Source organism: Triturus cristatus, chromosome 7 (genome assembly GCF_964204655.1).
Source record: "Triturus cristatus chromosome 7, aTriCri1.1, whole genome shotgun sequence".
NCBI classification, from domain to species: Eukaryota; Metazoa; Chordata; class Amphibia; order Caudata; family Salamandridae; genus Triturus; species Triturus cristatus.
In genome coordinates this window covers 566,341,282-566,368,601 of record NC_140590.1, presented here as the reverse complement: position 1 = coordinate 566,368,601, position 27,320 = coordinate 566,341,282, and the positions used below count along the sequence as shown (strand labels likewise).

Below are 27,320 nucleotides of genomic sequence, written 5' to 3'. Positions count from 1 at the left end.
TCCTTGAGGTAAGCATCACATTAGAAAACATATGTATTTTCTTCAAACTTATAAAAATGCTAAACTGTGTCTAAGTATAGCGTTTTGTACTCAAAGTATGCCCTTCCAGTACAAACCCTATGCTAGACATCACACTCACACCATAGTGGAAGGGAGAGCGTGTGGTGCAAGGCAGAGAGTGAAACTGCTGCATACCTTAGAAGATATGCCGCTGTTCTGCCCCCTCCCTTGAAAGGAACGCAGCTTGGCACCTTTGGTTGTTGCACTGCATTGTTTTGTTCGAAATTTGCCTTATGGTGTTTTAACCAAAATAATTTTTTTGTATTTCAAATTTAGCAACAGCACACTCTAGAGTACATGAGGGATAGGAAGGCGATCTTGTACATCAAGCGGGATGACACAAATGCATATCACATATATAGATTCCATGATGTGCCCGGAATTACACATTATTGAGACGAGCACTGAGGTTAGGATTCTAACCTGAGTCCCCAGCTTCCAAAGTCAGTAGCTATGGCCACTAAGCCCCATTTCCTGTAAACTGACAGGAGAATAGTAAATTGATTTGCCCTGGAATATTTAGGGGCGAATTAGTTTCACACCATTTTCCTCTAAGAGTGCTAATTCTCAAATATGTGGGCATGGTTTCTTTTTCGGTAGCCCTGGCGCAAACCTGCATAAAGCACCCCTGGGATGATCGTGGGTGGAGGCTTCAGCACTGTGCTCCAGCTTAGATGCCCGTCCATATCACACAGATAGCCCCATTTCCAGCCTCCATTATCTATGCCTTCCACAAACCTCTAGTAAAGGAGAGAGCACGTGGCAGACGAATCTAGAAACACACACACACTGAAATGGGATTGTATCGCTGGTACACAAGAGGGGAGGAGTAGGAAACTTGTTGCCAGATGTTGTCAAACGTGTTCCTCTTTAACAAGTGTGCAAGAAGTGCCTGTACTCTGAAGTGGCCGAGGGGGTGCGTAGCACATGGTAAGCCTCTATTGCATGCATACATCATGCCCATACTTACTCAAATTCATTACACAATGGTCACTGCCCGGCTTTACCTACCTGTACTTGCCAAGAAAAACTGTACTCTGCCCACCTACCAGGGTAAGGTACTTCACCCAGACATACCCGGCCAAATAGTGTATTGTATTGCAATATGTATATAGCGCTCACTACACTTATACGCTTTCACGTGTGAAAATGGTGTTATTAATATTTTTTTAACGTACCTTTTGTTATGAGAACAGACATGACACTGTCAGTACCTTCGTGGCCAAACTTTTTAACTGGTGAAACCGGCTAATGTCTAGTATCGATATCAAATAAGTGCGTTCTCTCCTTTTAACTCTTCATAGTGTTTGCAATTTCTGTTTACTTTCTCCACGTTTCTGATTATCACCACCACTACTGTTCTTCTCCCTGGACTCGCACGGCGGGAGCTCTCTCGCCTGCCAGCCTGGCCACAGGGAGGGCCCTGCCTGGGCTCCGCGCCTGCAGATGTCTGACGCGAGGTCACTTGCGTGCCTGGCGTCAGGCCACGCGGCGCCAGGGCTGCCTCTGCAAGTCTACGGGGAGCGCGCGACGCTCTATTATTAAAGAGACCTAAGTGCGTAGCAGGAAATGAAGCTGAAGTACAGTAAAACACCCTCGCAAGGATAACAGCAATACACAAGGAGACACGAACTGCCTAAACTGAACATTAGGCTCTAGGTGCAGTAACCTCACTCACTATCACAGCCTTGATTAAAGTGCCAGGGTTGCGAGTTTTTTAAAAAGGCCGTTTGTAGAATGCTGGGGAAACCACATCGAAAAGACATCATGGTGCATTAATGAAGCCCCATTGAAGTTTTCCAAACTGAGCATCTGTCCTATTTACCCCGTCTGTTTACTCTGGTACTTGCAACCAGTCTAACCCTCTGGCAGTCACTCTGGTAGCATTATATTAAACACACAAAAAGTGATGCAGCAATGCTTTCAAAGAGTTTAGACTTCTGGCAATCGCTCTTAACCTCCTGCTAAATCCTGGGTACCAGCCGCAGCAGCTCCGGATCTGGTATTAGCAGTCAGAATGAATGCCAACTGATGAAGAGGGCCACAATGGCGGAATGACAAAGAAGTGTAAAGAGTTCACTTCCTTTCACTTGCCGGGTACAGCTCGAAGTTTCAGCGGATGGAACAGAAAGTGGCAGAGAAAGCGGAGGAAGTATCACAAGGACCAATAGTGACTTTAAAAGAGAGAGTCGCCTTAAGTAAGGGTATGTGAAATCATTGTGTATCAAGTCATGCAAGGCCAACTTGCGTGGTCCTAAGTGGCTTTATAAATTCAGAGTAACGCAACGCAGCGCAGCGCAAATTGTGCATTGCGCTACTCTGCCCCAGGAAGGTGTTCCATGGGTGGTGCATGGGTGTTCCCATGCAAAATCCATGGAAAGTGCCTGCATTGGTGCTGGGCAGCACAATGTGCTGCAGCACTGGGAAAAGGCAGGGATGCGCCCGCAGTATTGTGATAAATACAGCGCATTCCTGTCCTTTCCCTGTACCGCAGCACAGCAAGGTGACATGCTGCGCTGCATTACAATTTGATAAATATGGCCCCTCATGTTTAAAAACCACAACAAAGGACTGGTTTGAGGATAATTTTTCTGCTCAAACTATTCTCCTGTGAGCAAAATGATATGAAAGTTCATGGCTGTGAATTGTCGAATCTGATCTGAAAAATTTCAATATGCTTTCAGGTACCCAGGGGGACTGACTGCTCTGACAAGTTATGAGAGTTGCACTACTCACCCAGGAAGGCGGAGGGAGACACTGTGCCGTTGCTGCGGGCCACCATCACACTGATGCCTGTCTCCACAAAGGGCACGGAGAAATCCACAATTTCTGAGCGCTCTTCGTTGATGGTGAGGGACCCGATGGCCATGTCAGCGCGCTTGTAGTACACCTCGTGGGATGAGAAGAGAAGCAGGACATTGAGTACACAAGAAACTCCAGAGCCACAGGTTCCGGGGACGGAGAGGTGCAGGGCACACAACACAACGCATTGCAGGGGGCAGGAGACGGACAGAGAGATGCATGGAAGAAGGGACTGGCAATAGAAACAAAACATGTCGGTAATAATGCGATAAAATCAGAGGAAGTACCTATTGATAGTCTCAGGAAGAACCTATGGATAGTCTATCAATGAAGATGTACTCCCTAGACTAATACAATTTATTAATAATTACCAGAAAAAATGTGCCATCATTATTGAAATATTAATATTAGATTATCATTGTTAATATGTACTGTATGTTGATGAGCTGATTTATTTTGAATGTGTTTTTTATATATTTATTTTCCTGATTAAATAGGAAATCAGATAAAATTGTTCTACAGTAGTTTAACAGTCTTTTTCCATCAGTAATAACACTAAATCCTATATCTTAGTAATCTTTCCAAAGCATTGCGTAATAGTAAAAAAGCCTCTACTAGAATCTGGGTATCCAAAAGGGACCCTCCATTGAGCAAATAATTGTTCCTTGCTTGATGGAATGCTGTTACACAGTCATTAATGTCTGGAGTTACGACTGAAATAAAGAAATCTACATATCTTACAGACATATAGATTGTAGACTCATTTGAGGGCTGTTGGAGTGAATTTTGGTACATTAATGCACAGATAATACAATTTAAGCCTGCCTATGTGAAGACAAACAGGGAGGAAGCCTAAGTTACCTTACTGATTTTATTAAAAGGGGAATTAGATGAACTTCACTGCTCTAGTTAAAATTTCACAGATAATGGCCAAGTTGCCAGGGAATAGCTCGCTTTCTCCTTTTAGGTCCTGCGGAGTTGAGGAAAAGGCATTGAAAAGCTTGGTGCTGAAAGTTAAAGGATATTTTGATAGTCCTGCTGGTTAAAACCATTATGTGAAGTGTCAGAGGTACTTAAGCTGCCTACAGGCTTCACACTATGGTTCATCTCCTGGGGGCACAGATGGCAAGACAATATTCTACAATTAGACATGCATCTTTTCATTCACCAGACAATTCCCTCCAGCTTCTACCTGAGACCTGTCTTTCACCTGAGTAAGAAGGGAGGATCTAAGGCATTTCATCTACAAACAGCTAAATATTCTCAACAAATAAATTAGGTGATTGTCTGTCAGATGGTGGATTTTACTGACTCTTCGGATTATGACTGAGTCCAAGACTGATGAAGCGACTCCCCTATTAAAGAGTCCTCATCAGAACCTACAATATCAGCAAAATATCGGTCCCGGTACCTTACTGGATGACTGATAAATCTTTCTGGAATGAGATGCTTCTCTGATATTACCAAATCTAGGGCAACCTTTCACACCGGCCAGGGGTTGCTGGTGTACAGACTCTAAGCTACTGGAATTAATGACATCGTGCTCCAATGGTTTAAATCCATTCTCAGGACAGAACTGGGGAAACCCATCTTCTCCATTTTACCTCTGGCGGCCCATTGGCATGAATGGCCTTTCTAGCCATGCTCAGGGTTCATCAGTCCATTAATGGGGCTGATCCAGAGTTTCTCAAGCTCACGTTAGTCAGATGCTAGCCTTGCTTTCTAGGACCAGCCATCTTGGTGCTGCTTCAAGAATAGAGCAAGGGGCGGGAGTCATTTAGGTGTCTGCAGCGAACACTCAGGAACACCTTCCATGATACAGCGCAGAAAATCCTTGATATGCTTCCATTTAGGGAAAAAAACGGGTTCTTTAGTACCACTGAATGAGACTGAATATCTTGTGTTTATTGTGTATGACAAATCAGGTTTCTTACATTATCAGTGCCAGGAAACCAAGGCGGATGTAGGAACACTTCAGAAATAATATAGAATAATATTTTTTAAAGGCATGAAATGGTGCTTCCCGGCTCTCTAAACATGGTTGTGTCAGAGCTGAAGGGAGCAAAATAAAAATGCAAGGCAGAGTACAGAAACTGCATGCAAAGTGAGATAAAAATGCAAGACAGAAAGAAAAGGCTGTTTGGACAATGAATAGTCATGCATGTAAGCACAGAGTATAGGTTCTCGCGCCCCAGGGTTACACTTGCCTTAGTTTTTAGGTAACTCCAGTCTATTACAAGAACATTTGAGCAGAACAGCAAACACGGGGCCACAAATTATTGACAGATTTTTTTTAAAGGTACAGAGCAAAAAGGACAAGAGAATGTAAACTAATTTTTAAAAGCATGAAACGCAAATAATACTTTATTTAACATTGCTTTATTTAAGGAACGGTATGTGTGAGGCAGGCTTAAATTGAATGCATTGAGCATAATATATCTCTATAAACCTTACCTCACTTGCAGGGGTGGTCCTGAGGGGTCTAGTCCAGGGGAGGGTGTAGTGGGGTTGCCAAGGCCAAAAGAGAGGGCATGCCACAAGCAAGAAGAAATTGGCGAGAAAGAGGCGAATATATTTTAAAATAAAAAGTGGCCTGCGATTTTTAGGGAGGAGAGGTTAAAACCAAAGTCACCCCTTCAACCTGACACCTCCCAGACAAATGCATGGGGCGGCAGGAGGGAATGGGCAGCAAAACGGTTTCAACCCTTGAAAACCTTTCATGCCAGCCTGGAGACACTACACCAACGGTGCCAGTGTCTGAGTAAAAGAACAAGTAAAAGTATTACATTAGTTCATGGTGCTAAATATGTGCTAACAGCTAAATAAATAGCACGATGTGCTCGTTTGTGTGCGTGCTACGTTCCGGAAGTTGGAGGTGTGAGGGGCGCACGTAGGCATTTCACCCGGGGCAGCAAAAATCTCGGGCAGGACCTGATTAAGTTAGTTTGATTGCTCGTACACCATAATTTTTTGCAAGTTCTCCATATTTATTCAATCTGTACCGATGTTAATAGTTAAAAATAAGAGAAACATATAACTGACCCATATAAAACCCAGCGAAAGGTTGGAGATAGGATGACTACATTGAAAGGGCGGCACTGTGGGATGGGATGGGCTCTGTGGACCAGGGCTTACTATCTTTACAAGCGATGCCCTGCTGGATAGCGGCTTTTACTCACCCCTAGGGATGGAGGTCACTCTCTCAGGGTAGGTGCTCTGGGGATGGGGTTCGTACTCTAGTTGGCGAGATAGGGCTTTCGAAACTAAAGTGGTGATCTACAAGGTTGGGCTTTCGCTTGGGCTTGCTGATTGAAGAATTACGGAAATTATGGTTAATGTTGAGTGGAATGCTGTAAATACCTGTAAGGGAGGGACACTATGGATGGGGTTACTGTCTACAGTGGAGTGACACTATGAGATGGAGTGACGGTCTGAATGGAGTGTGTTTTTACAGATTCTGGCGTTCCCTACCTCTCCAATCATTCCGTTCCAGACTCCGCGCACCTTCTTGCCGTGCTTTCCGTTCGTGACCAGGTACAAGTCGTAAGAGAACTTCACAGTCTTGGCCAGCTTCTTCAGGATGTCGATGCAGAAACCCTTACAGCAGAGCTTGGTGTAGGGGTCCGTCAGCTCCTGCCCGCTAGAACAAAGGATAGGAATCAGTGCGTCAATGACTAACTTCCATTCGGCCAACGTCCTTTATGTATACCTACTGTATCTTCTCTAGTCACTCCTAAGTGTGGCTTCCTCTTTAACTCTACTCTCACTCTACCTTAGCCTGGAAATCCCACCTAAGCTTGGTAAATTTAGTCCATGAGTCAGAGGTTTCAGTCCTGGGGTAGGTCATTCTTTCACAGTAGAATTACGTCAACCATACGATACCCTGTGGTGTAGAAAACTCCACTGAAGGCTTCCCTCCCCTCTGGAGTTTGGACTAGAATTTCCCACACAGGCTACTCGTCACAAACGTGACAGATATTGTGTCCGTCTTATTACAGGGACCATAGGATATAACGCGCTTGTAATAGGGTGGACGGGATAACAGCCATATTTGTGACAGAGTAACCTGTCTGCCAAAGTCTATATCAACCCTTGAGCACTTCTCCATAAATGGTATTCTATTCTATTACCACCCAACTCCTAATCCAGACTTTCACTTTATGTGTCGCTGCACTAATGGGCGCGGAACTGTGAAGAAGCAGTACTGCCCATCTCTATTTAATGACATGCCTTTGAAAGGCTGCCCGCCCTCAATGACACAATTAGGAGTAAAAGTTGGGTTTTAAAATCTCTTTTTAAGTGAAAGCCTCGAGATTAATATTTTACTCATCCTTCCTTTATTTTATGTAATGCATACTTTACATTAATCTTTCAAATGTTTAACTGGCTTTAGATTTATTATTTAAATGCCTTAAATTACTTAAACCTTTTAATATTTTAGCACTTTGGAAACAGGGACCCTATTACTGCACGGAAGGAAATATGTGAAAAGTTACAGTTTTTCGAGCAAATACATTTATAATGGTGATTTGTGTAATGGCCTTTCAAGCCTCTTACTGGCTTGTTATGGAAAGCAATTATAACTCACCAAGAGACTGTGAACAAAGTTCACTGACTGCCTCCAACTAACAACCCCAAAAAACTCAAAGGATATAGAGTCACTATAATGGCATCTGTAGTTCTAAAAGATTTCTGCAGATCTTTTCTACACCCTCTTCATGGGCGAAATTGACTGTCTGAAAAACAGAACAAGGTTTGGAGTTGCCGAAAGGTTGATGCCTTTGAAAGATGCCCGGATTGGAGCAGAACCAGTCATGCCAGGAGGCCTGATCCATGATGGACTCTATGGCGTCCCTACCAGCTTTCCAGAGGTTTCACCCTCTTACGAATTCTGCCAATTTGCCTTGGCTGTGTCTCTTGGTTATTTCTTTCCTGATTCATTTAGGTTTCGATTTCCACCTCCCGTAAACCCTGATTTTGCGCTATATTTGTAGAAATCTGTTCTAATTTTATGTATTCTTCCTAACTGCTTCTAAGTAGACCCTCTCTTTACACCTATTGTGACATTTTTTGTTTCTCATTTCATCCCTACTCCCTAGTCAGATGCTTTGGTGTGAAAATCAAGAGATCGTTTTAACAGTTGCAAACACTCCAATTTGGTGATTGCGACTGTCAAAATGCTTTTTCTTAGGTCTACATCCTTTTTGGGGAGTCGGGAAAAGCTTTTCCACCTATAATGGGACTGTGAGTGGATACCGCTCCAGGGCTGATTCACAAACTGCACTTTGTAGTACGTTTTGAAGTACTACTGTTGTACTGCAACACTTATTACAAAGTGCTATTCACAAACGGCATTTTTGTAGTAATTTACACTTTTAACTATGTTTACAACTTTTCAGTATTCACTTTTGCAGAAACATGCACTTTTGTATTAATGTAGGGTAGGAAGGGTGAATGGAACTGGGTTTCACGCTCGGTTGTAGTAACCCAATGGGATGATGGTACGTGCCTCACAAATGGCTACACCCAAAAGCCATTAAAAGGGAGATAATGTGAGTGGTTGGTAGGGGTTTGTACCCCTTAACTATGAAAAAAATGACCGATATAATATCCAAAGGTTTTATTTCATCAAACTGTGCTTGCTACTACAGCTGTTCTGTTGTTTGCAGCATTATTATGTCTAACCAATACAAATAAACTAGTAGCAAGCACAGTTTGATTAAACAAAACATTTGGATAATATTTCGGTCAATTTTTTATATTTATTGGGGTACAAACCGCCACCAACCACTCACTTTTGTATTAACTCCCAACCTCTATTACTTCCAATGGGAGGGTTTTGTAGTAGCCATGTGTAGTGCTGGACTTACAACAAAATTATAAATTTACTACAAAATCGTAAGTTACTACTAAAGTGAAGTTTGTGAATACCAACAAGTATCAAATTACTCCAAAGTGCACACTTACAGAAATGCCTGAGTTACCTTTGTGAATCAGGCCCTTTGTGTCTAGAAGGGGCATGTTGCAGGCTTCTCTTCAAAATATCTAATTGGTATCTAAGGCATCAATGTTTTAAGAATTAAATCTGGTTGCAAAACAATGATATTTTACTGACACCTTAAAGGATGTGTTATTGGATTTGCAAAAATGAAGGGGTCCCTTTGTTGAAGAACAGGCAGTGGTCTATGGGATCATTGCCAACTCCTAAACAAACAAAAAAATGTAAACTTTTCAATTTAACGAAAACAGACTACATTTTAGACTAAAATTTAAAACAAGGTTTACTTTACTTAAAGGCAATGACAGACGTAGTAGTTTGCTGGCCCCAGCAGGCCACCATCCTGTGATGGCCTCCAATCGGAGTGAGTCACAATTTGCGACTTACCAATAAGTCAGTTCTTAAAAACCTTTACCAGTTGCAATCTGCAACTAGTATTTTGTGATCATCTGGCCCTCAGTCTTTTGTGACCAGAGTCTACAATCTATCCTCAGTTTTCTAACCCAGTCTCAGGTTAGATCTCTCATGTGTCCACGATCAAATACTCTGGTGCCAATTACGATCCCGCAAAAACCGGGTACGAACCGTCGGACGGAGGCTTTTTTCCGTCCGACTCGTACCCGGTCGTAAAACTTTACAAACATGCAAGTACGATTCGCACGGAAACACCATTTCCGTACGAGTCGTACAAAACACCGACCGACGAAAAGAGACATACAAATGGGATCCGGGGAAAGAGCCGACGTGACGTCGGGACGCTCTCAGGCCGCGTTTCACGACCCAGGAAGTACGATTCGAACCGACAGCAGTCCGGACGGCAATATTTTTACGGCACCCAAAAAGTGCCGGAAAAGCGAAGTACGGCGCGAAACGACCAGAGTAGGTGGCCCGGTACGCGCCGTACCCCCCCACAGCCCCCGCATGTACGCGCCGTACCCCCCCCAGCCCGCGCATGTACGCGCCGTACCCCCCCCAGCCCCTGCATGTACGCGCCGTACCCCCCCCAGCCCCCGCATGTACGCGCCGTACCCCCGTGTATGTACACCCGAGTACGTGTCGAACTGTACGTGTCGAACCCCCCCGTGTATGTACACCCGAGTACGTGTCGAACTGTACGTGTCGAACCCCCCCGTGTATGTACACCCGAGTACGTGTCGAACTGTACGTGTCGAACCCCCCGTGTATGTACACCCGAGTACGTGTCGGGTGCGTACCCCCAGCTACGCGCTGGGGGTACGCACCGTACATACACGGGTGGGGGTACGACTCGAACGTACTCGGGTGTACATACACGGGGGTTCGACACGTACTCGGGTGTACATACACGGGGGGGTTCGACACGTACAGTTCGACATGTACTCGGGTGTACATACACGGGGGGGTTCGACACTTACAGTTCGACACGTACTCGGGTGTACATACACGGGGGGTTCGACACGTACAGTTCGACACGTACTCGGGTGTACATACACGGGGGGTTCGACACGTACTCGGGTGTACATACACGGGGGGGTTCGACACGTACTCGGGTGTACATACACGGGGGGGGTACGGCGCGTACATGCGGGGGCTGGGGGGGGTACGGCGCGTACATGCGGGGGCTGGGGGGGTACGGCGCGTACATGCGGGGGCTGGGGGGGGGGTACGGTGCGTACCGGGCATCTGTTTGGACGTCTCCATGGTTGCTATTGGAGTTCGGTGCGGACGGTCTTTTAACCATACGGTTGTACAATCGGACGCCTGGGATGGATCGTGATTCCCCGGTCGGACTTCGCTTTTCACGTTTGTACGGTAAATCGTCCGAGGACGTGTCGGACACTTTTTCCGACCCGAGGACGTGTGGGGAATTATTCCCAATGCGACTCGTATGGGCTTTTTACCATGCGAATCGTGATTGCCAGTTTGTACGGCACTTGTACAATTCGTACGGTAAAAAGACCGGATACGAGTCGTACGGGAATTTTTTTTACCGGATCGTAATTGGCACCTCTATGTATCCTGAGAGTGGGTGTCTAATGAATACTCAGCTTTGAGCAATAATTTATCCTCCTTTTGGAGCTCTGGTCTCTCTGTATTTTGAAGGTCCAGCCTTTCCTCAGTTTACCATGTCAGCCTGCTCTCGATGTAGAATTGTAACCTATCCTCAGGCTGGAGCTCTGACGTTTCCTCCATTTGGACCTCTATCCAATCCTCAGTCTGCAACTCTAATCTATCCTACATTTGGAGCACTAATCTATCCTCCTTCTGGAACTATGATATATTCACACTTTGAAGCTCGAATCTATCCTTGGTTTGGATCCCTAACCTATCCTTAGCGCTGAGCACTGACCTATCATCTTCCTGAATCTCTACTTTATCCTCAGCGTGGATTTGGACCTCTCAATGTGGGTTTTTACTCCACCCACAGTGGATCTATAGTCTAACCCTAGTTTGAAAGTTTGACCAATCCTCCATGCGGATCTCTAATGTATACTCTGGCCAGCCACAGCTGCTGTGAACCTCCAACCCATTTTCGATGCGTCCTCTGAGTTTCATAATCCATAATCGGGTTCCTTTAGCCTGCAACCTTTCTGCAATTGATTGTCTAAGTATCTGAAGCTAACACCTGTTCCTTTCTGCAGAGCCAAGACTAGTTCACATTCAGTTGTAATTCTCCTCCTGTGGGCAGTACATTCGCCTGTAATCCTTCTACAGCAGCTGCCCACCACAAGTTCTTCTCCAGGGGCTGAATTACCACAAGAAGGCTCTCCGTTTTGAAAAACAGACGTCACAGTGACAGCGGTATCTGGCTCTCCCTTCACAGAGCTCCAGCACCTAGCTTAAGTCTTCAGGCTTCAGAGCCGTCTCTTGTTCTTTCAGCCCTATAACCTTTTTCCTATGGATAGTCCAACTCTCAAGAACCATCTCTCGTTCACGTTAGCCTGAATTGGTAGTTTAAGTTCCTGTCAGTCTGTAACACTTCTCTAATAGATATACTATGTCTCTGGAGCCATGGCCACTCCTCTCTTGCCTATCACCTTTCTCCAATGGAGAGTCTACGTCTCCAGAGCCATCACCAGATCTAGTTGGTTTGTAAAAGAATTCTGGTGGGTATTTCGAGTCTCTAGAGTGATCACTTGTTCTTTTTAGCTGGTGACCTTTCTCCAAAGACATCCCTAGGTTTTATTAGACAGTAGTCCTCTTCTAGTAGGTAATCGGTCTCTCCAGAGTTATCAACAGTTGCCACTGGCCTATAAGCGTCCTACAGTGGGTGGTATAAGCCTTTTCCCCAGCTTGCCTTTCTCCCTTATCCAGCCTTTGGTGTGAGGGAAATTCAGTGCCAAACTTACCTGTCAGTGTAGTTGGTTTGCTTGCGGCAGGGAACGGTATTTCGGACGCATCCACCGGTGACTGGATCTGTGCTCTCCACTATCACAAAAGGACGCTCCTCCAGTGTGGCAACAGTTAGATGGCGACTGTCTGACATTGGTTGTAAGGAAGAGCCATAGCGGGGCCAGACTGGGTATTTCATCTTGATAATGCCATTTTCGCATCGTCCCACCTATGAATTACCATAAAGAAAACCTGGTCATATTCGAGACATTAAATAGGGCACATCGCAACCTCTATCCTCGCTAGCAGTTGTTACTTTATGAACAGGGTTTGGCTGTCCCTCACCAGGGACTGTTTTTTTCAGAAACATTTTCAATCCTGCCCTGCAGATAGCACTGTATGAGAAGTGCATTACTCTCCAATTCTCAGTGACTATTACTCGAATAGGCATCCCAGCCATATTGAACCATATTGAGCCTTTGTCATTGTTAGAGCTGTCAGTGGCTCTTCAACCCCAAGAGCCCTATTTTTTTCACCTTCAGTTGCTCTCTCTGGGCAGATAACGTTTATGGACAGAACAAAGGCAAATGTACAATTTTAGTATTAGCACCAGTATATCGGGGGAAAGTGCACTGTTCCCCCAAATAGTCCAGGAGGCTAATTTCTAGAATGTATTTGGGAAAGTTAAACATTTCGTGAAGATTTGAAAACAGGTGTCGGGACGGGAATGTCCCCTGAATAGGTACAGTCATGACTCCTGACCTGCGGACGCGATGGCTTTGGCAGCAATCTATGTTTTACAGTGTTTATAACAGTACTTAATTTGTAAAAGAATAAGTGCTGGGGTCCAAACTTTTTCTCAGAAGCCTGTGCCAGTGCTATCGATGGTTGAGGTGTTGAATACTAATGCTGCATGTTTATAATTCCACCGCATGCCTCCTTAATCCACCACCAGACACTCCCTGTCACTTCACCACTCCCTTGCTGGTTCTTTTCCATCTCTGCTTTCTCCTGTTGTGTCTGTTTTACTGTCTCTCGCTCTCTCTTCCCCCTTTCTCTCTCTCTCTCTTGCAAAATCTATTAAGAAAAAAATGTTCCAGTAACCCCATAAATAAATGCACCCCACATGCAACCACCAGCTCCCAATTCGCATTGGTTTATAGTATAATTAAGTATGGATTATAGTACACAGCCTTTTAACCTGTGTCACATGAATGACAGCCTAATGGTCCATTAATCTAAAGTACTGATGATGATGGTAAACCTGGGATCTTAGCGACGAGATCCCATGCATGTGTGCTAGTGAAGTTTGGTAAGTGTTGCATGAGGGTCTCAGTGAGCCAAAGTGGTATGGGCCTGTGGGTTCCATTTTAAAAGTCCCCACTTTGGGTATGTACACAAGATTGGGTGAGGTTGATTTCAGGAAATGGGAGTGTGTTGTTGACATTCCTTAGACTGCCTAGACACTTTAGAGGGGAAAGAAGAGACAAACTTCATCTTTGATTACATTCTTTCTGGTTAGTCTTGCTGAAAATGACAGTTTCTGTGGCTGGGTGTGAAGGGTCCTTTAGAAGGCGAGCAGCCCTTTGCCTCTCTTTCTAAGCACTATCAATTGTGGCTATTGATAGTCAGGTGCAGACTGCTCATGCTTCTTTGTGCCTCTGATGTGGGCGCACCAACCTGGAGATGACCTTCTGTGTGGAGCATCAGTCAAGACAAAGGCTGAGGCTTGAATGCAGCCTGAGAAGGACACATGAAAAGGGAACTAACCCAAACCAGTTTTACAAAAGCTGACGGATAATGCACATACCCATTCTGCTAACTGTATAAAGGTGAGACCTGCTGACCCACTTGCTCTTCAAGTTCAAAGGTTCTCTCTGACAGAGGTGTGGACCCTCCACGGAGGACTCAGAGGACTACTGCACAACCATGACTGGTTCTCCCCAAAAGCTAGCTTCCCCAAGGTGCTGGTAACCCATCTGGAGCTTGATCTTGAGGAAAAACTGCCTGACTTGTCCCAAGACCCCAAGGAGTCCTTCCTCAACAATGGGGAAGGAGTGAGCCCACCTTACAGTGGGAGCTGCCTGGTGGAAAGGGGAAGAAGCAGTTCACTCTGGTGCCAGGGTCCCTTCATCAGTGTCTCATTGACTGAGATTGATGTTGCAGTTTCAGAAGTTGTTGGAAGACTACAGTGCTTCTGAAGCGTGTTTGAGTGGCCTCCCTTGTCATTTCCATCATCACTGCTGAGGCACTTGAAGAAATGTGCCTGAGCAGTAGGCCCGACTGAAGCTGAGGCCGACATTTCCCCTTTGGCACCTGCTGTGCTGGCTTTGAGGCAGTGGGACCGGTGCCACCACACTAGACTCCAAGCTCTAGGGGGCACCTTTGTATGACAGGCTGAGGTGAGATAAGAACAGTCTGCAGAGATCTTTGTGTGCCCAGCATTTTTCAGCGGATAATGGGAACGGCATGATAACTCTGGAGGGTAATGCACTTGATGAATAGATCTGTCACTTGTCTAGTCACAGTTTTGTCTCTTGATAAAGTAGCATAGAGGGTACATTGTCCATCTCCAAAGCACAATGTGTAACATACAGATCCCACATTTATATTTTAAGTAGGTACGCTTTGTTACAGAGATTCTTATGTTACTTGGAGATCATAAGTTAGAGCCTTTTTACTGTAGCACATTGAGCTATGAACTGGTATTTTAAAGCACTGCATGCAAAATCCAAGTTTAGGATTAGTACCTTATTGTTTTTCCCCTCAATTATCTAAAAAGGATTCCTTTTAGTATTAATACATTTTTTCAGTATGACTCCCCCAATCACAGTGTTACATTTCAAATCCTGAGTTTATGGGGTGGATTTACTAACACTTTGCACCTCGTTTGCAGCACAAAGTGGTGCAAAAAAGGTGCAAAGTATTGTTTTGGGGTTTACTTTCAAGAGCATGCTTGAATTGCACTGGAAAGTAGCTCTAAAGTAACACAAAGTAGCACTATGTTCTACTTTGTGTCATGGAGATGTACCATGGGTGGTACATGGACGTTCCCATGCACCCACCCATGGGCTTTGATGCAAATCTCTATCTACTAACTTTGGTAGAAAGGTATTTGCATCAAAAAATACACCTCCTTGAGGCAGGCGTATAGTTGGAGATAATATTTTGTCTCTCCAAACCTTTCTAACTTTGTAAAAAGCTTTCTAACTTTGTATGTGTGTTATTTTGCATGTGTGCTGTACAATACAGCACACATACATTGTGTTAAAGTGTTAAACTGTCAAAGCATAGAATTTCGTGCCAGTAGAATACGCTTTTAATATAAAACCTATGCTTGACATCACTCCCCCAACTTTCCACTGAGGCCTGCATTGGCAGAAGGCAACCTAATGTACGCCAGCACGAATGGAAAGAGCAACAGCCAAATAACTTAGTCGATAAGGTGCTGCTGTGCTCTCTTCTTTTCATGCAACACAACGTAGCAACGTTGGTTGCTACACTGCATGAAAATTTAGTAAATCTGCCCCATCCTTTCTCCAGACCAAGCACTCTTAACATATAATGCCTACTAGTATAGATGACATTTGACTCCTACACTTTGTAGTCCTCTTTGTATTAGGTAACATCTCCTATACATTTATTTATACACCTGTATGACTCATTGTCTGTGTATAATATGCTTGTGATGTTAATGATGTAAAGCGCTTTGACATTCTAAAGTTGAATGCATAGCATTATAAAATAAATAAATGTGAGATAGGGGCTAAGGAGAGCCGATGGACACCATTGGAAAGTGGTAGTTAGGAGATCTGCGAAGAAGGAGATCATTTTGGGAAGGTCGGGGTGTCACCAAAGACTGCCACACTGGCCAACACCAGTGCTAAAGAAGGCTCTGCCTTGGACGTGTGACCATGGCACTGCCAACTCCATGTCATGCATTCCTGGCTATCCCAAAAGTGGAGGCTGTAACCTTGCGGTACCCACTCAGTGAGTGGCTTGCTTGGCACTGACCCCCCAGTAGTGCCAAGTCAATGAAGCTGCTCGGAAGATTGACATTTTCACCATGTGACAAACAAACACCTGGCAACCATGGCACTGAAGATCTCAACGCACATTTAGACTGCAGCTATCATGAATCCAACAGCACCTGGAAGTGCACCGCTGTCGCTGGAGCCCCATGTCTGAGGAAGAGGACTGCTGAGCTGCCTCCAGCCTTGTAGGCCCCAGCATGACTGACCGTGTACGCATTAGATGATTTGGGCCGCTGAGCCTGCATGACCCGCCAGCACTGAGGGCAGAAGCCAGAAGCTGCCACTTCTTCTGTCACCCTCAGAAGACTCACTTCTAGCCCTGCAGGTCGTCCTCCCTGAGTAGGGCTTCTACAAGTCATGCCCTTGGTCCAGCTCACCACTAATGAGCCCACCCTAATGCAAGAGGCCCATAGAGGCTCTAAGCCACCAATAAGTAGCAATGGGTGAGACAATATACAGGTGTTATTCTTCAGTAATGATTGTGTGCTAAGAGCTAGCTGCACCTGAGCTAGGGATTACAGCATCAGAACTCCAATCCCATACTTTGGAGGGAGAAGGTGGGGTTGAGTGCCTAGCACGGGCCCCATGGACCTGTACTCGAGTGTCGGGTACCTTGCACATTATTGTAAAATAAGGCACTTGTCTTTTCAAAAGAGAAGGACTGGGCTGGACAATGACCTTATTGTACTGATGGTTGCGATGTTGATTGCCAATCCTAAGTACCCCCACACTAACCTCCCTGCGAAGCCTTTGCCTACTTATTATCACTACCTCTGAGAGTCAAGTGCTGAAAGGGTTGTACTTGGTCCAGATTACGACACCATAGTAGAACGGACTGCTGTTGTGGTAAATGACCTTATCACCACAGCTGTAGGCAATACCTCCTGCCTGCCCCGTCGCCCCCCTGAATGGGGTTTGACAACTGTGCTGAAATGTTGTCATTTAGTAAGGCTGGGTATGCCACTGGCCACCAGGGGCCGTATTACACATTGTCATTGTTTGTGCCCCATTATGGTGAATGCACTGCCCCCAGGGTAGCAACAAACTCGCTCTGCCCTGGGGGCAGCGCATTTATGTGAAATCATGGAGCCAGCTGCTCTGTGTTTTCACAGTGCAGGCGGCAACCCGCCTGCACTTTTAATGGGGATGTCTGGAGGGTCCTCAGGACCCTCTTTCTTCCCTCCAGAGTGCTGCTCTAATGGGGCGCACTCAGAGTGTGCCACCTAGATGGTAGCGCACTCTGAGTGTCCCCTGAGAGCTTCTTTGCCTTTGCGTCCACATCTGATATATGGCGCAGGGTGCAGCGGCAAAGGAATTTCTTCATTTGCTTCGGGCATGCCCCTATGCAAATGAGGGAATGCCCCTGATGGTAGCACCGCACTATCAGTATTACTGAAAGGGATGCACACGTGTCTGCGCCCTCTTCTGTAATACCAAAGTGCTTGGGGGGTGCACAAAGCGGATGCAAACGCCCATTGAACCCCAGAGGCACTTATTGTAATACAGCCCAAGGTGTTTCGGTAAAAGAAATAGTTGACTATTCCTGCCCCTAAGTGCTGTTACGTCAGCAGTGTTAGTGTCTGACCATCATGAAGCACTGTAAGTGAATTAATTGGTTTCTCCCCCACAGGGGTTGGTACATAAGCTTCTCTCTCAGCTCTGGCCAGAAGGTGTCACCATAGGAAGACCCTTTCTTCTCTCTCTCTCTCTTTCTCTCTCTCTCTCTGCAGAAGGGTTATGTATTATGCCAACAAGGACCACAGCTGTCCCCACAAGTTCCTCTGCAGCCGAGACTGTGTTATCTCTACAGCACTCTCTTATCAGCACAGTGAGTTGTCGAAAGAGCGGTTCCTCTCTCTTCTTCCCCAGGCGCTGATTAATTTGCCAGAAGAAGGCTCTCCATTTTGAAAAGCATTTGTCACAGAGATAGCAGTCTCTGTCTCCCCGTACACAACGTCTGGTAATCGTATGTTGTCAGCACCCACATAATGGCATCATAATCTCAATAAACAAGCGTGGCACTCGTAAACGCACCCTCCCGTCGCAAAGTGACCTGCCTATAAAATCTAAGGCCCAGAGCAATAAATGGACGATTCTCAATTGATAATCATACTTAGCATATAGGATAGACCCCCAGCAGTTTCGGAGTCATAGACTATACATTTGTGCCAATAGTGTAATTTATGCAGATTTTGAAATAGTACACCGCACGGAGAGTGACGTCCCTATCAAAAACCGCACAATCTCGATGTATTTAGTTGAAGTCCACACGGAATGGAAGTTCATCACCCGAATTCAACACCACTTTACACTCAGTGGTCAATAAAGGCTCAGAGGTAGCTAAAAATGTGGGTCTTACAAAGCCCTCTCGCTTATGAACCTATAAGGAGATCACTGAGATAATCGAGGCAAGGGGACACAGCAGTGCCTGGACCCAACGACCAAGAAACGGCAATCTTCAAACATAATCTGACCTACTGGCCTGAGGCAGTAGTAACATATTTACATACTGTTACAAGGGGCACTCGGTTCCAGCATCTTGGAAAGACTTTCCGCTACATCCAGTACATAGCAAGCATTGGCAAAGCCAATAGGTCTCACCTGGGCAAGAGCTATTGGCTTTACCAATGTGATTTAGCCATGATGTCAGCAACGTGTCTGCAGTTCAGCCTGGCTAAAAGTTAATTAAATAGAGGAGAGTGGTGTGGAGTGGAGTGGAGTGTCATAGAGTGGAGTGATGCAGAGTGGAGTGTTGTGGACTGCCATGGAGTGGTGTAGAGTGTCATGGAGTGGTGTAGAGTGGAGCTTTGAGGAGTGGCATAGAGCGTCATGAAGTGGGGTAGAGTGGAGTGTCATGGAGTGGTGTAGAGTATTGTGGAGTGCGGTAGAGTGGAGTGTTGTGGAGTGGCGTATAGTGGAGTGCTGCAGAGTGGCATTGAGTGTCGTGGAGGGATCAAAGTGGAGTGCAGTAGAGTGGAAAGGTATAGAGTGAAGGGGCATAGAGTGGAGAACAGTTTCATACAGTGGAGTGACGTAGAGTGTACAGAAAAAGTGTGTTGTGGAGTGGAATGGCATAGAGTGGAGAGGTGTAGAGTGTCATAGAATGGAGTGGTGTAGAGTGGCATAGAGTGGCATAGAGTTGAGTAGAGGGTCGTAGAATGGAGTAGAGTGTCATAGAGTGGAGTGCAGTAGAGTGGAGTAGAGTGGAGTGGCATAGGGTGCTGTGTCATAGATTGTGTTTCATAGAGTAGAGTGGCATAGAGTGTTGTGTCGTAGAGTGGTGTGGCGCAGAGTGGAGGGGTGTAGAGTGGAGAGGGGTAGTGGAGGTGCATAGAGTGGTGGAGGAGCATGTCGTAGAGTGAAATAGAGTGGAACTGCATAGTGTGGAGGGGCATAGAGTTGAGTGACGTTAAGTGGAGTGGGGTAGAGTGGAGTGGCATTGAGTGAAGTGGTGTTTAGTGGCATGGCATGTCATAGAGTAGAGTGGAGTGGCATGTCATAGAGTAGAGTGGAGTAACATGTTGTAGAGTGGCATGTTTTAGAGTGCCTTAGTGTGGAGGGACGTAGAGTGGAGTGTCATGTAGTAGGAGCAAGGAGGAGTGGTGTGTCGTAGAGTGGAGTGGCGTGCCATAGAATGGAGTGACGTGACGTAGAGTGACTTAGCTTGGAGTGGCATAGAGTGGAGTGGTGTGGAATGGAGTGATGTTAAGTGGAGTGTCTTAGAGTGGGGTAGAATGCCGTGGAGTGGAGTGCAATAGAATGGTGTGGCGTTTCATAGAGTGGCATAGAGAAGAGGGGCATAGAGTTGAGTAGCGTATTGTAGAGTGAAGTGATGTAGAGTGGAGGGGCATAGTGTGGAGTAAGCATGGTGTGGTAGCGCACTGCCATTACAGATAACATAGTTTCAATTGAAATGACCATTACATATGCAGAAACATACAGTTTTACTGATAAAAGTATACAATCCACAAACAATAATGTGTGGAAATGTTATCACATAGAATGTTGATTTTTTCCACCACCCTTCATAATTACTAAAAAATGTGCTTCATTTGTGCTTTCCAAATTCTAATATATTCTGAAATATCTGCACAGTTCGTTTACAGACATTTACATTGTGTTGTGTTCTATTAAAAAGAATTAGCTTTAAGAGCAAGTTTATCACATAAATCCTCTCACTCTGAAATCTGATAAAGAAAAGTAAACACCAAGTTCCCTCTGAAGACAGAATCCTGACATTTGACCTCTGCCTTTGAATGCAGAGCAAATGTGACAAGATAAGAACAAGATTTAAAGGCCTGTTTACAAAAAAACGAGTGCTTGTGAAAGAATACAACAAATAGACTATGCTCCACAGGAGGTGCAAACTCAAACTGTACAGACTAAAAAAATAAAGCCAGCAAATAGTAAGCAAGTAAATGTGAGTTGCAAAGTGCAAAGCCAATAGTACTCAATAGGTGGAATGCATTCTTAAGTCAGCTTTCAGGATGTCCCGAAGTTGTCATTAGTAAACCAAGTAGCTGCGCTGTCGTTTAGGCTTTGACCTAAAAAGGGCTCTAAAGCCAATCCACACAACTATAGGCTAATTGCCCTGATGGAGGTGGATTTGAACTATTATGCAACAGTTCTATTTAAAGAATTTTCCTGTTGGACAGAGAAAGTAAATCTTATCCCCCAGTATCACACTGGTTTTTCCTCAGTTAATTCCACTATTGACAATATAGCAGTGCTCTCTGCCTTGATCCATCAGGGTCTTAAATTAAAACAAATCCTCTAAGTGTGTGCAATGTAAACTGTTTAGGAAATGATTTCGCCTCCCAACTTCAGCCCCAGAACACCAGATTAGAATGGAGTTTAAACTCCTCAAACAGAATCTGTCCCAGAAGGCACATTTATTACAGTATTGGGTCAGCCTGTGTAAAGCAGGGCATTTCATCTGAAACCAGAACTGGATTCATGGATTACACCATCCCCATGGAATGTAGAGTTGGCTCATGGCCTTCAGGACTCCTTAACCATAATGCGGCCCAGAAAGCACATTTATTACAGTATCGGTTCAGTCTGTGTAAAGCAGGGCCTGGATTCCTGAAGTTTCATCTGAAACAAGAACCGGATTCATGAGTTCCACCATCTCTATGGAATGAGGTGGAGGCTCAGGCCCTTCAAGGCTTCAAGACACGACAGAGATCCAAGGAACAAGGCTTATCCTAGTCTACCTTAAAAAGAATGAAAACAAGCTGCAAGCTTCTCTCAGAAGCTAAAGATCTCACAACATTAGGGACAAAATCCTATTGGGGCCTTTACCTCCATAGGAGATATCAGCTGTCAAGTACCTTCATGCTTGAAATTCCCAATTTCAGGGGAGCTGAAGAAAAAAGATTTAAAATTACGATTTGGGTTTTTGACTTCAGCGAGATTTATCAAAAGTGGAAGCACACAGGGGAATCTATCAGCTGTCGTATGTGCAGCTATACACATGAATCGCTGTCCCATGTTGCTTTTGCTGCATGCTACTGCCCGACTTTTCTTAATGAGTGGCAACAAATTCTGATTCCACATCAGAGAAGACGTGGCCCGCACCTGTCTTTATTGCTGCCATAGTAACAACGAACATCTGATAGCTGGGTTTGTGAAATTGATGTCTTTAATTTGAAATACTCCTTTATAATTCAAATTGATGATTTGCAAGATTTATTTTAAATTTGAAAATAGCATCATGCAGTTTTCTCTTGTCTATCATTGTATATTGAATGGTTTAAATTAGCTATCAATAAATTAGAAATGACAGTACCCACATCTGTTGCCTCTTCCCGTTCCTGGCGATTTGGTAAGGACAGAAAGTTCACAACTTTGGGAAAGTCTCCTAGCAATTCCGTGCTCGACACAGGAAACAATAGTTATGTACAAACTACTGTAGACTGGACGATTTCCATTGCACCTTGCAGGACCCAATGGCAGGGTCACAGTAGTGTCTACCAGTGAGACGTCCATCATAGAGGAACCACAAAATAGGCTGGTCCGACCATCAGAGGTACAGATGTTGTTTTTGGTACAGTCTCCATTACTTCCCTCTTATGGGCCAGAGCTTATACTCTGAAGTCCCTACAGAATGTACAGGTAGTTTGGGTCCTCAGATGCTACTTTGTTTTTGTGCATCTGTTTACAGTGAAACAAGGGGACAGAAAAAATGAGTAAGCTATGCACAAGGACACTTACCATCTCCCAATACCTCTGGGGATTCAGAGATATCACAACCATAGATGGCTTCACCAGGTACCCGTCTTCATTAAATGAGAAGTCCCTGTTCTCCCATGTTACGTTCAGCATATGCCTGTGGAGCAGAAGTGAGACAGTGTGTCAGGAGAAGTGTTCCCTCTAATTATTTTTGTCTGTGTGCGGCAGTGACCTGTTTGTGTGCACATATTTCTTGTTTGTGTGCACAACTGAGTGATTTTAGCAAACATTATACTACTTTCTAGTGAGATTAGAAAGGACACCTCCTCAAACATTAAAAGTTATAGAGTTCCTTGAGAGCACATTTTCCTGCTAAATTGTCTAACAAGGATTGGCAACGTGTGCACCCTGCACTTACACAAGTATACCCCTCATCCTGCACTTACAATACAGCTAAAAACTTGCACTCAGGCACATACTCACCCTGCACTCACACAGTACACTCCTCATCCTAGACTTATGACTCACCGCTTACCCAGCACTCACACAGACACATTACTCACCCTACATTCAGGCACTTTGCTTACTCCGTATTCAGAAGCACTCATATACACACATCTGCATTCAAGCACATTATTCACTGTACACACACTCTGACATACTGCTTATTCCACACAGACACGAGTCACAATACATTCTCACAGACACACCACTCACCTACTAAATGTCTCTCCGAGCAGCGCATGCGCGCTGACTCAGCGAGACCTAAAAAGGAGATCAACAAGTGGCAGACAGCCCCAGCAGAACCCAGGACTCGGAATCAGAGATTAATCAACACAAGGACATGGATACTGACACGGACAATACCAAAGAAGGCGAATTGAGCCACACTATCACCACCAGATCAATCATCAGAACTAGTGCCAAATCTAGCAAGCGGGCACTTATTACAGATTTTTTTAAATGATGCCGCAGACTATCCCCAGAGAAACATAAAAATAATAAGGAAGCTAAGGAAGCTAAATTACCAATGCCGCCAATGACATTGATGACACATTCCGAGAAGGCAATGGCATTAGCGATAGCGATAATAAAATACCAAAAAAAAAAGAACGGAACAGGGGGATCTTAAGCCATCCATAAGAGATGATAAAAGCCATGATAGTCTTACACACAATAGTTTAAATTCACCAACTGACTGTTAAGGACACAATCTTCAGGTCGCCGAGGCCTTAGTCCATATAGAGACATGCACAAACTAGGAAATTACACACAATCAGTGGGTGAGCCCGGTAGAATTAGGCCAACTAAGTCAATATCAACAACGCCAACAACAAAACGCGTTACAATGCCTCATTGAAGATCTTGTGTGCTGGAATGACAGTTTTTCACGCCTTGTGTACCATCTAGCTTATCAGCAGTTCTACAAACACAACCACTGGACCAATCCGGGGCGCAATTAGCCTGCGCTCAAAAACAGATTCCCGGCACGCTTGAGACACCCCCGACTCATCCCAGCCCACTCAGCAGATGGAACGGGGACCATCACAACAAAAGATAATGGGGGTTGTGCCCCTTGAGGCCCCGTTGGCCCCACCTTTAGAACCACAGGGTTTACGTGAAAACGTTCAACTAACAAACGTCGAGGAACAAGGAGACAAATCCTTGACGAATGCACAAATATATCCACCAACCAGTTCTGTTTGGACACTACTACTAGGCACCATGGAAACCATCGGATCTGCCATGACATACCATGCCGACAAGCTAGACACCCAAGTCAAGCTATTAAATGTCTTAACAATATACGTCCAGGGGAGAGAACAGAAGTTGCAAGATTTAAATACTATGATAACAAAGATCCAACAAGAAAATGATAACACATATCATACCTGTTACTGCCCCTAAATAATTGATAAACTCGCAAGGGTTCCAACCATAATGTCAGATTGCTGGGGGCAGTCAGGGAAACACAAATACACCCTACATCACCATCCAAGGAAAGAATTACCACGGAAACAATCAGAATTGGTGGGGAGACCCCAAGTGGCAATAATCTAAGAGTGAAAGCGATGACTAAGTTCCAAGACCACGAACGTAGAATCTTACCTGACACCGAGAATGAGTCTGAACTACTGAACGATCAATTACACCTAGAAGTATCTGCCACAATTACCAATCAAGATTACTTACAAAAGGAAGTAGTGGGAACCAAGGAACAAACAAGTCTGAGAACTTCACTCACAAAGAGGGAACGAAAACGCTTGAGGAAAGCAAGGAAAAGCAAATTAAATAAGACCTGCCCACAAACATCATTGCCATTAATCCAAAATGGCCACGAAAAAGGAGCTGACAGCAACACGGTAGCGGATATGTGAGTGACCCAGAAGATGATCCCCAACCGCCCTCAAAACGTAGTAGGAACCCTGATGTATCTGAGGGGATACAAGCAGTAAACCAAGCTGGGAAATGTCCTGTGAGCCCAAGTAAAAGGCCGTTTTTCAAGAAGAGGAAAAATACTGGTAAACAATTAAAAACAGGTGAACCTAGAAGGTCTGTTAGCTCAGGGAGATCCACCGTGAACATGCTAATTGAGGGTGAAACGTTTGAAATTGACAAAATTACGAGGAAAATTGATGATTGATATAATTATGTGGTTGGTGCTTTGGGGGAATTAATAGAGATAGTGGGATGTTTAAGAGGTGACGATAGGGTTACCGGTGTGAATACACAACGTAATGGTAAACATCCCTGTAGCTCACTCTTAATCCCACATGTAGGGAACCATTACCTCAAGCACAGACCCTATATCTGGTATAACAAGATCGGCCACACATGGATCCACGCCTCCTTGTAATAAATCGCAAGTTAATAATGATCATAATAAGCCATATTAGAGAACAAAAGAGTTAATAGCGGGAACTCCCAGAGAACCTAGGATATAACCATCTTGACTTACCACCGGCTGCCACACCATATATAGTAATCCTAGCCAATGTTCCTTCTTTGCATACATCTTTGTATGAAACGTGGGAGGGTCTTCGAAACAAATCTCTTTATTGGCTAGGTAAAAAACGGTCTTACAGATGCACTATTTGAAAAGTTTAAAATGGTTAGACGGTTTACATGGGTGGGAGATGGCGGAAAAACTTTTCAGGGTGATTGTATTGTTTTGACTTTTAGCGACCCTATGTTAGTGCATGCAGCTCTCACAAGGGCAGGGAATGTACGTTTTAATTATACTGAAATTAAAAGCCCATGTTGACACAACGAGCTCATGTAACGTCCCGCTGTATAATCGTTTGGATCTGTTAACTACACTTGAAGCTATAGATTGACCAAGGTTACAGCATATGAGAGGGGATGGCCAAATTAGGTTGGAATATCTACCATTCCCTGGGGATACCTCACAAGAGCAGTTTTTTTATCAAGGAATCGCGTTTGTTACTGGGATAGATTGCAATTTGAAATTAGATCAAATGAATGAGGGTGTGAACACTAATGGAAACATAATTAATTCTGAAGGCAACATTGAAATTAGTCCCAAATATATAGTGCCATCAATAATGGGTGGGGACAACCCCAATGGAGAAGTGAATACCAAGATCCCAGGAGGGGGACAGGAAAAGGAAGATACAGCTAAGGCATGTAAACTACTGTTTTGGAATATTTCTGGGTTATCCACGAAAGTGAGAGAACCTCAGTGATTAACCTTCGTAGAAGAATATTCTATAATCTGTCTACAAGAAACCTGGACAGTGAAGGAAAAACATATCAATGGCTATCAAACCTTTCACACACCGGCAGTCATCAGTGATCAAGGGCGTAACAAAGTTGGATTATGTATTTATGTCTCTAACACTGTGGGGGTGACCAACTTGAAACTTACAATTGAGACTGATTATTACCAGATACTAGTAATGAATATGGTAGGAGGGTACTGTTCAGTGTTACTCAATTTCTATAATAATATCCCCAAAAGTCAGATAATGAGTGTGTTAATGAATTTACGTCAAGCATTGAGTAATTTGGAAGACGAGATGTCCGGTGATATGTGTATTATATGGGGGAGGGGGGTGATTATAACTGGTTCCTGCACCAACATAGTCAAAGGGGTATTTGTGGCCTAGGAAAAGATAAAGAAGATACGCTGTCCCATTTTTCACATATAACACTGGGTGATTTGTTAAATGAAATTGTTTTTCAGTTTGACTTGGGATATGCCAATGATTTGTGTATTCCCTTAGTACCTTTCGAGCCTACTTTTAATGGCCGAGGTTGTAATTCAATTATTGATTTTGTTTTAGTGTGAAATAGGTACTCAAGAAATGTCCGCACTTTTGAAACCAATGGTATTATAATGAGTGATCACTACCCAATCAGTATTGCTTTTGATCTAGAGAGTTCTGATAGAACTAAGAAGGATAAGGGTTTACATTATAATTTTAATATCAATCTTGCCAGTACAAACGGGTACTCTTTAAATTGGTCAAAAGTGAATCCCATGGTCTTTATTAAGCAACTTGTAAAAAGGTCCAGAGAAGATCTTGAAGCTTGTCTCTCTGAGGAAAGGGATGATGAAGCTGTTCTAAATGCCTTTCTTAAAATCATGGGAGAGGTACAGAAACTATTAATTAGGGAGCAGAAACGGGGAATGCACAAGACACCGGGCTGGTTTGATAGGGAATGTAGTAAGGCGCACATCCACTAGAAGAAAGTATTACATAAGGAAATTAGAAATAGGGAGGAAATAAGACAGGCTAGAATTACATATCGGCAGGCGATAAAAAGGCGAAAGGTACAATTAAGATTGGAGGCTTGGCAGACGCTACACGAGGCATGTTTAAGGAAAGATAATAATAGCTTTTAGAAAGCGGTCAACACACCATTTTTTGCTAACAGGTATACTGACATTGTAGATATTGCCATTATTGAGGATA

The 27,320-nt window shown here is 44.3% G+C and overlaps 1 protein-coding gene across 1 annotated transcript in view; it reads right to left on the bottom strand.

The window, feature by feature from the left end:
- GRIN2C (glutamate ionotropic receptor NMDA type subunit 2C) overlaps window positions 1–27,320 on the bottom strand; it is an 895,681-nt gene that overhangs the window by 178,855 nt on the left and 689,506 nt on the right. Inside the window, exons 7-10 of the mRNA XM_085617084.1 lie at window positions 22,423–22,537; window positions 12,190–12,401; window positions 6,334–6,502; window positions 2,797–2,950 (exon numbers count right to left, since the gene is read on the bottom strand). Coding sequence (XP_085473210.1) covers window positions 2,797–2,950; window positions 6,334–6,502; window positions 12,190–12,401; window positions 22,423–22,537 — 650 coding nt within the window. The remainder of the gene's footprint in view (window positions 1–2,796; window positions 2,951–6,333; window positions 6,503–12,189; window positions 12,402–22,422; window positions 22,538–27,320) is intronic.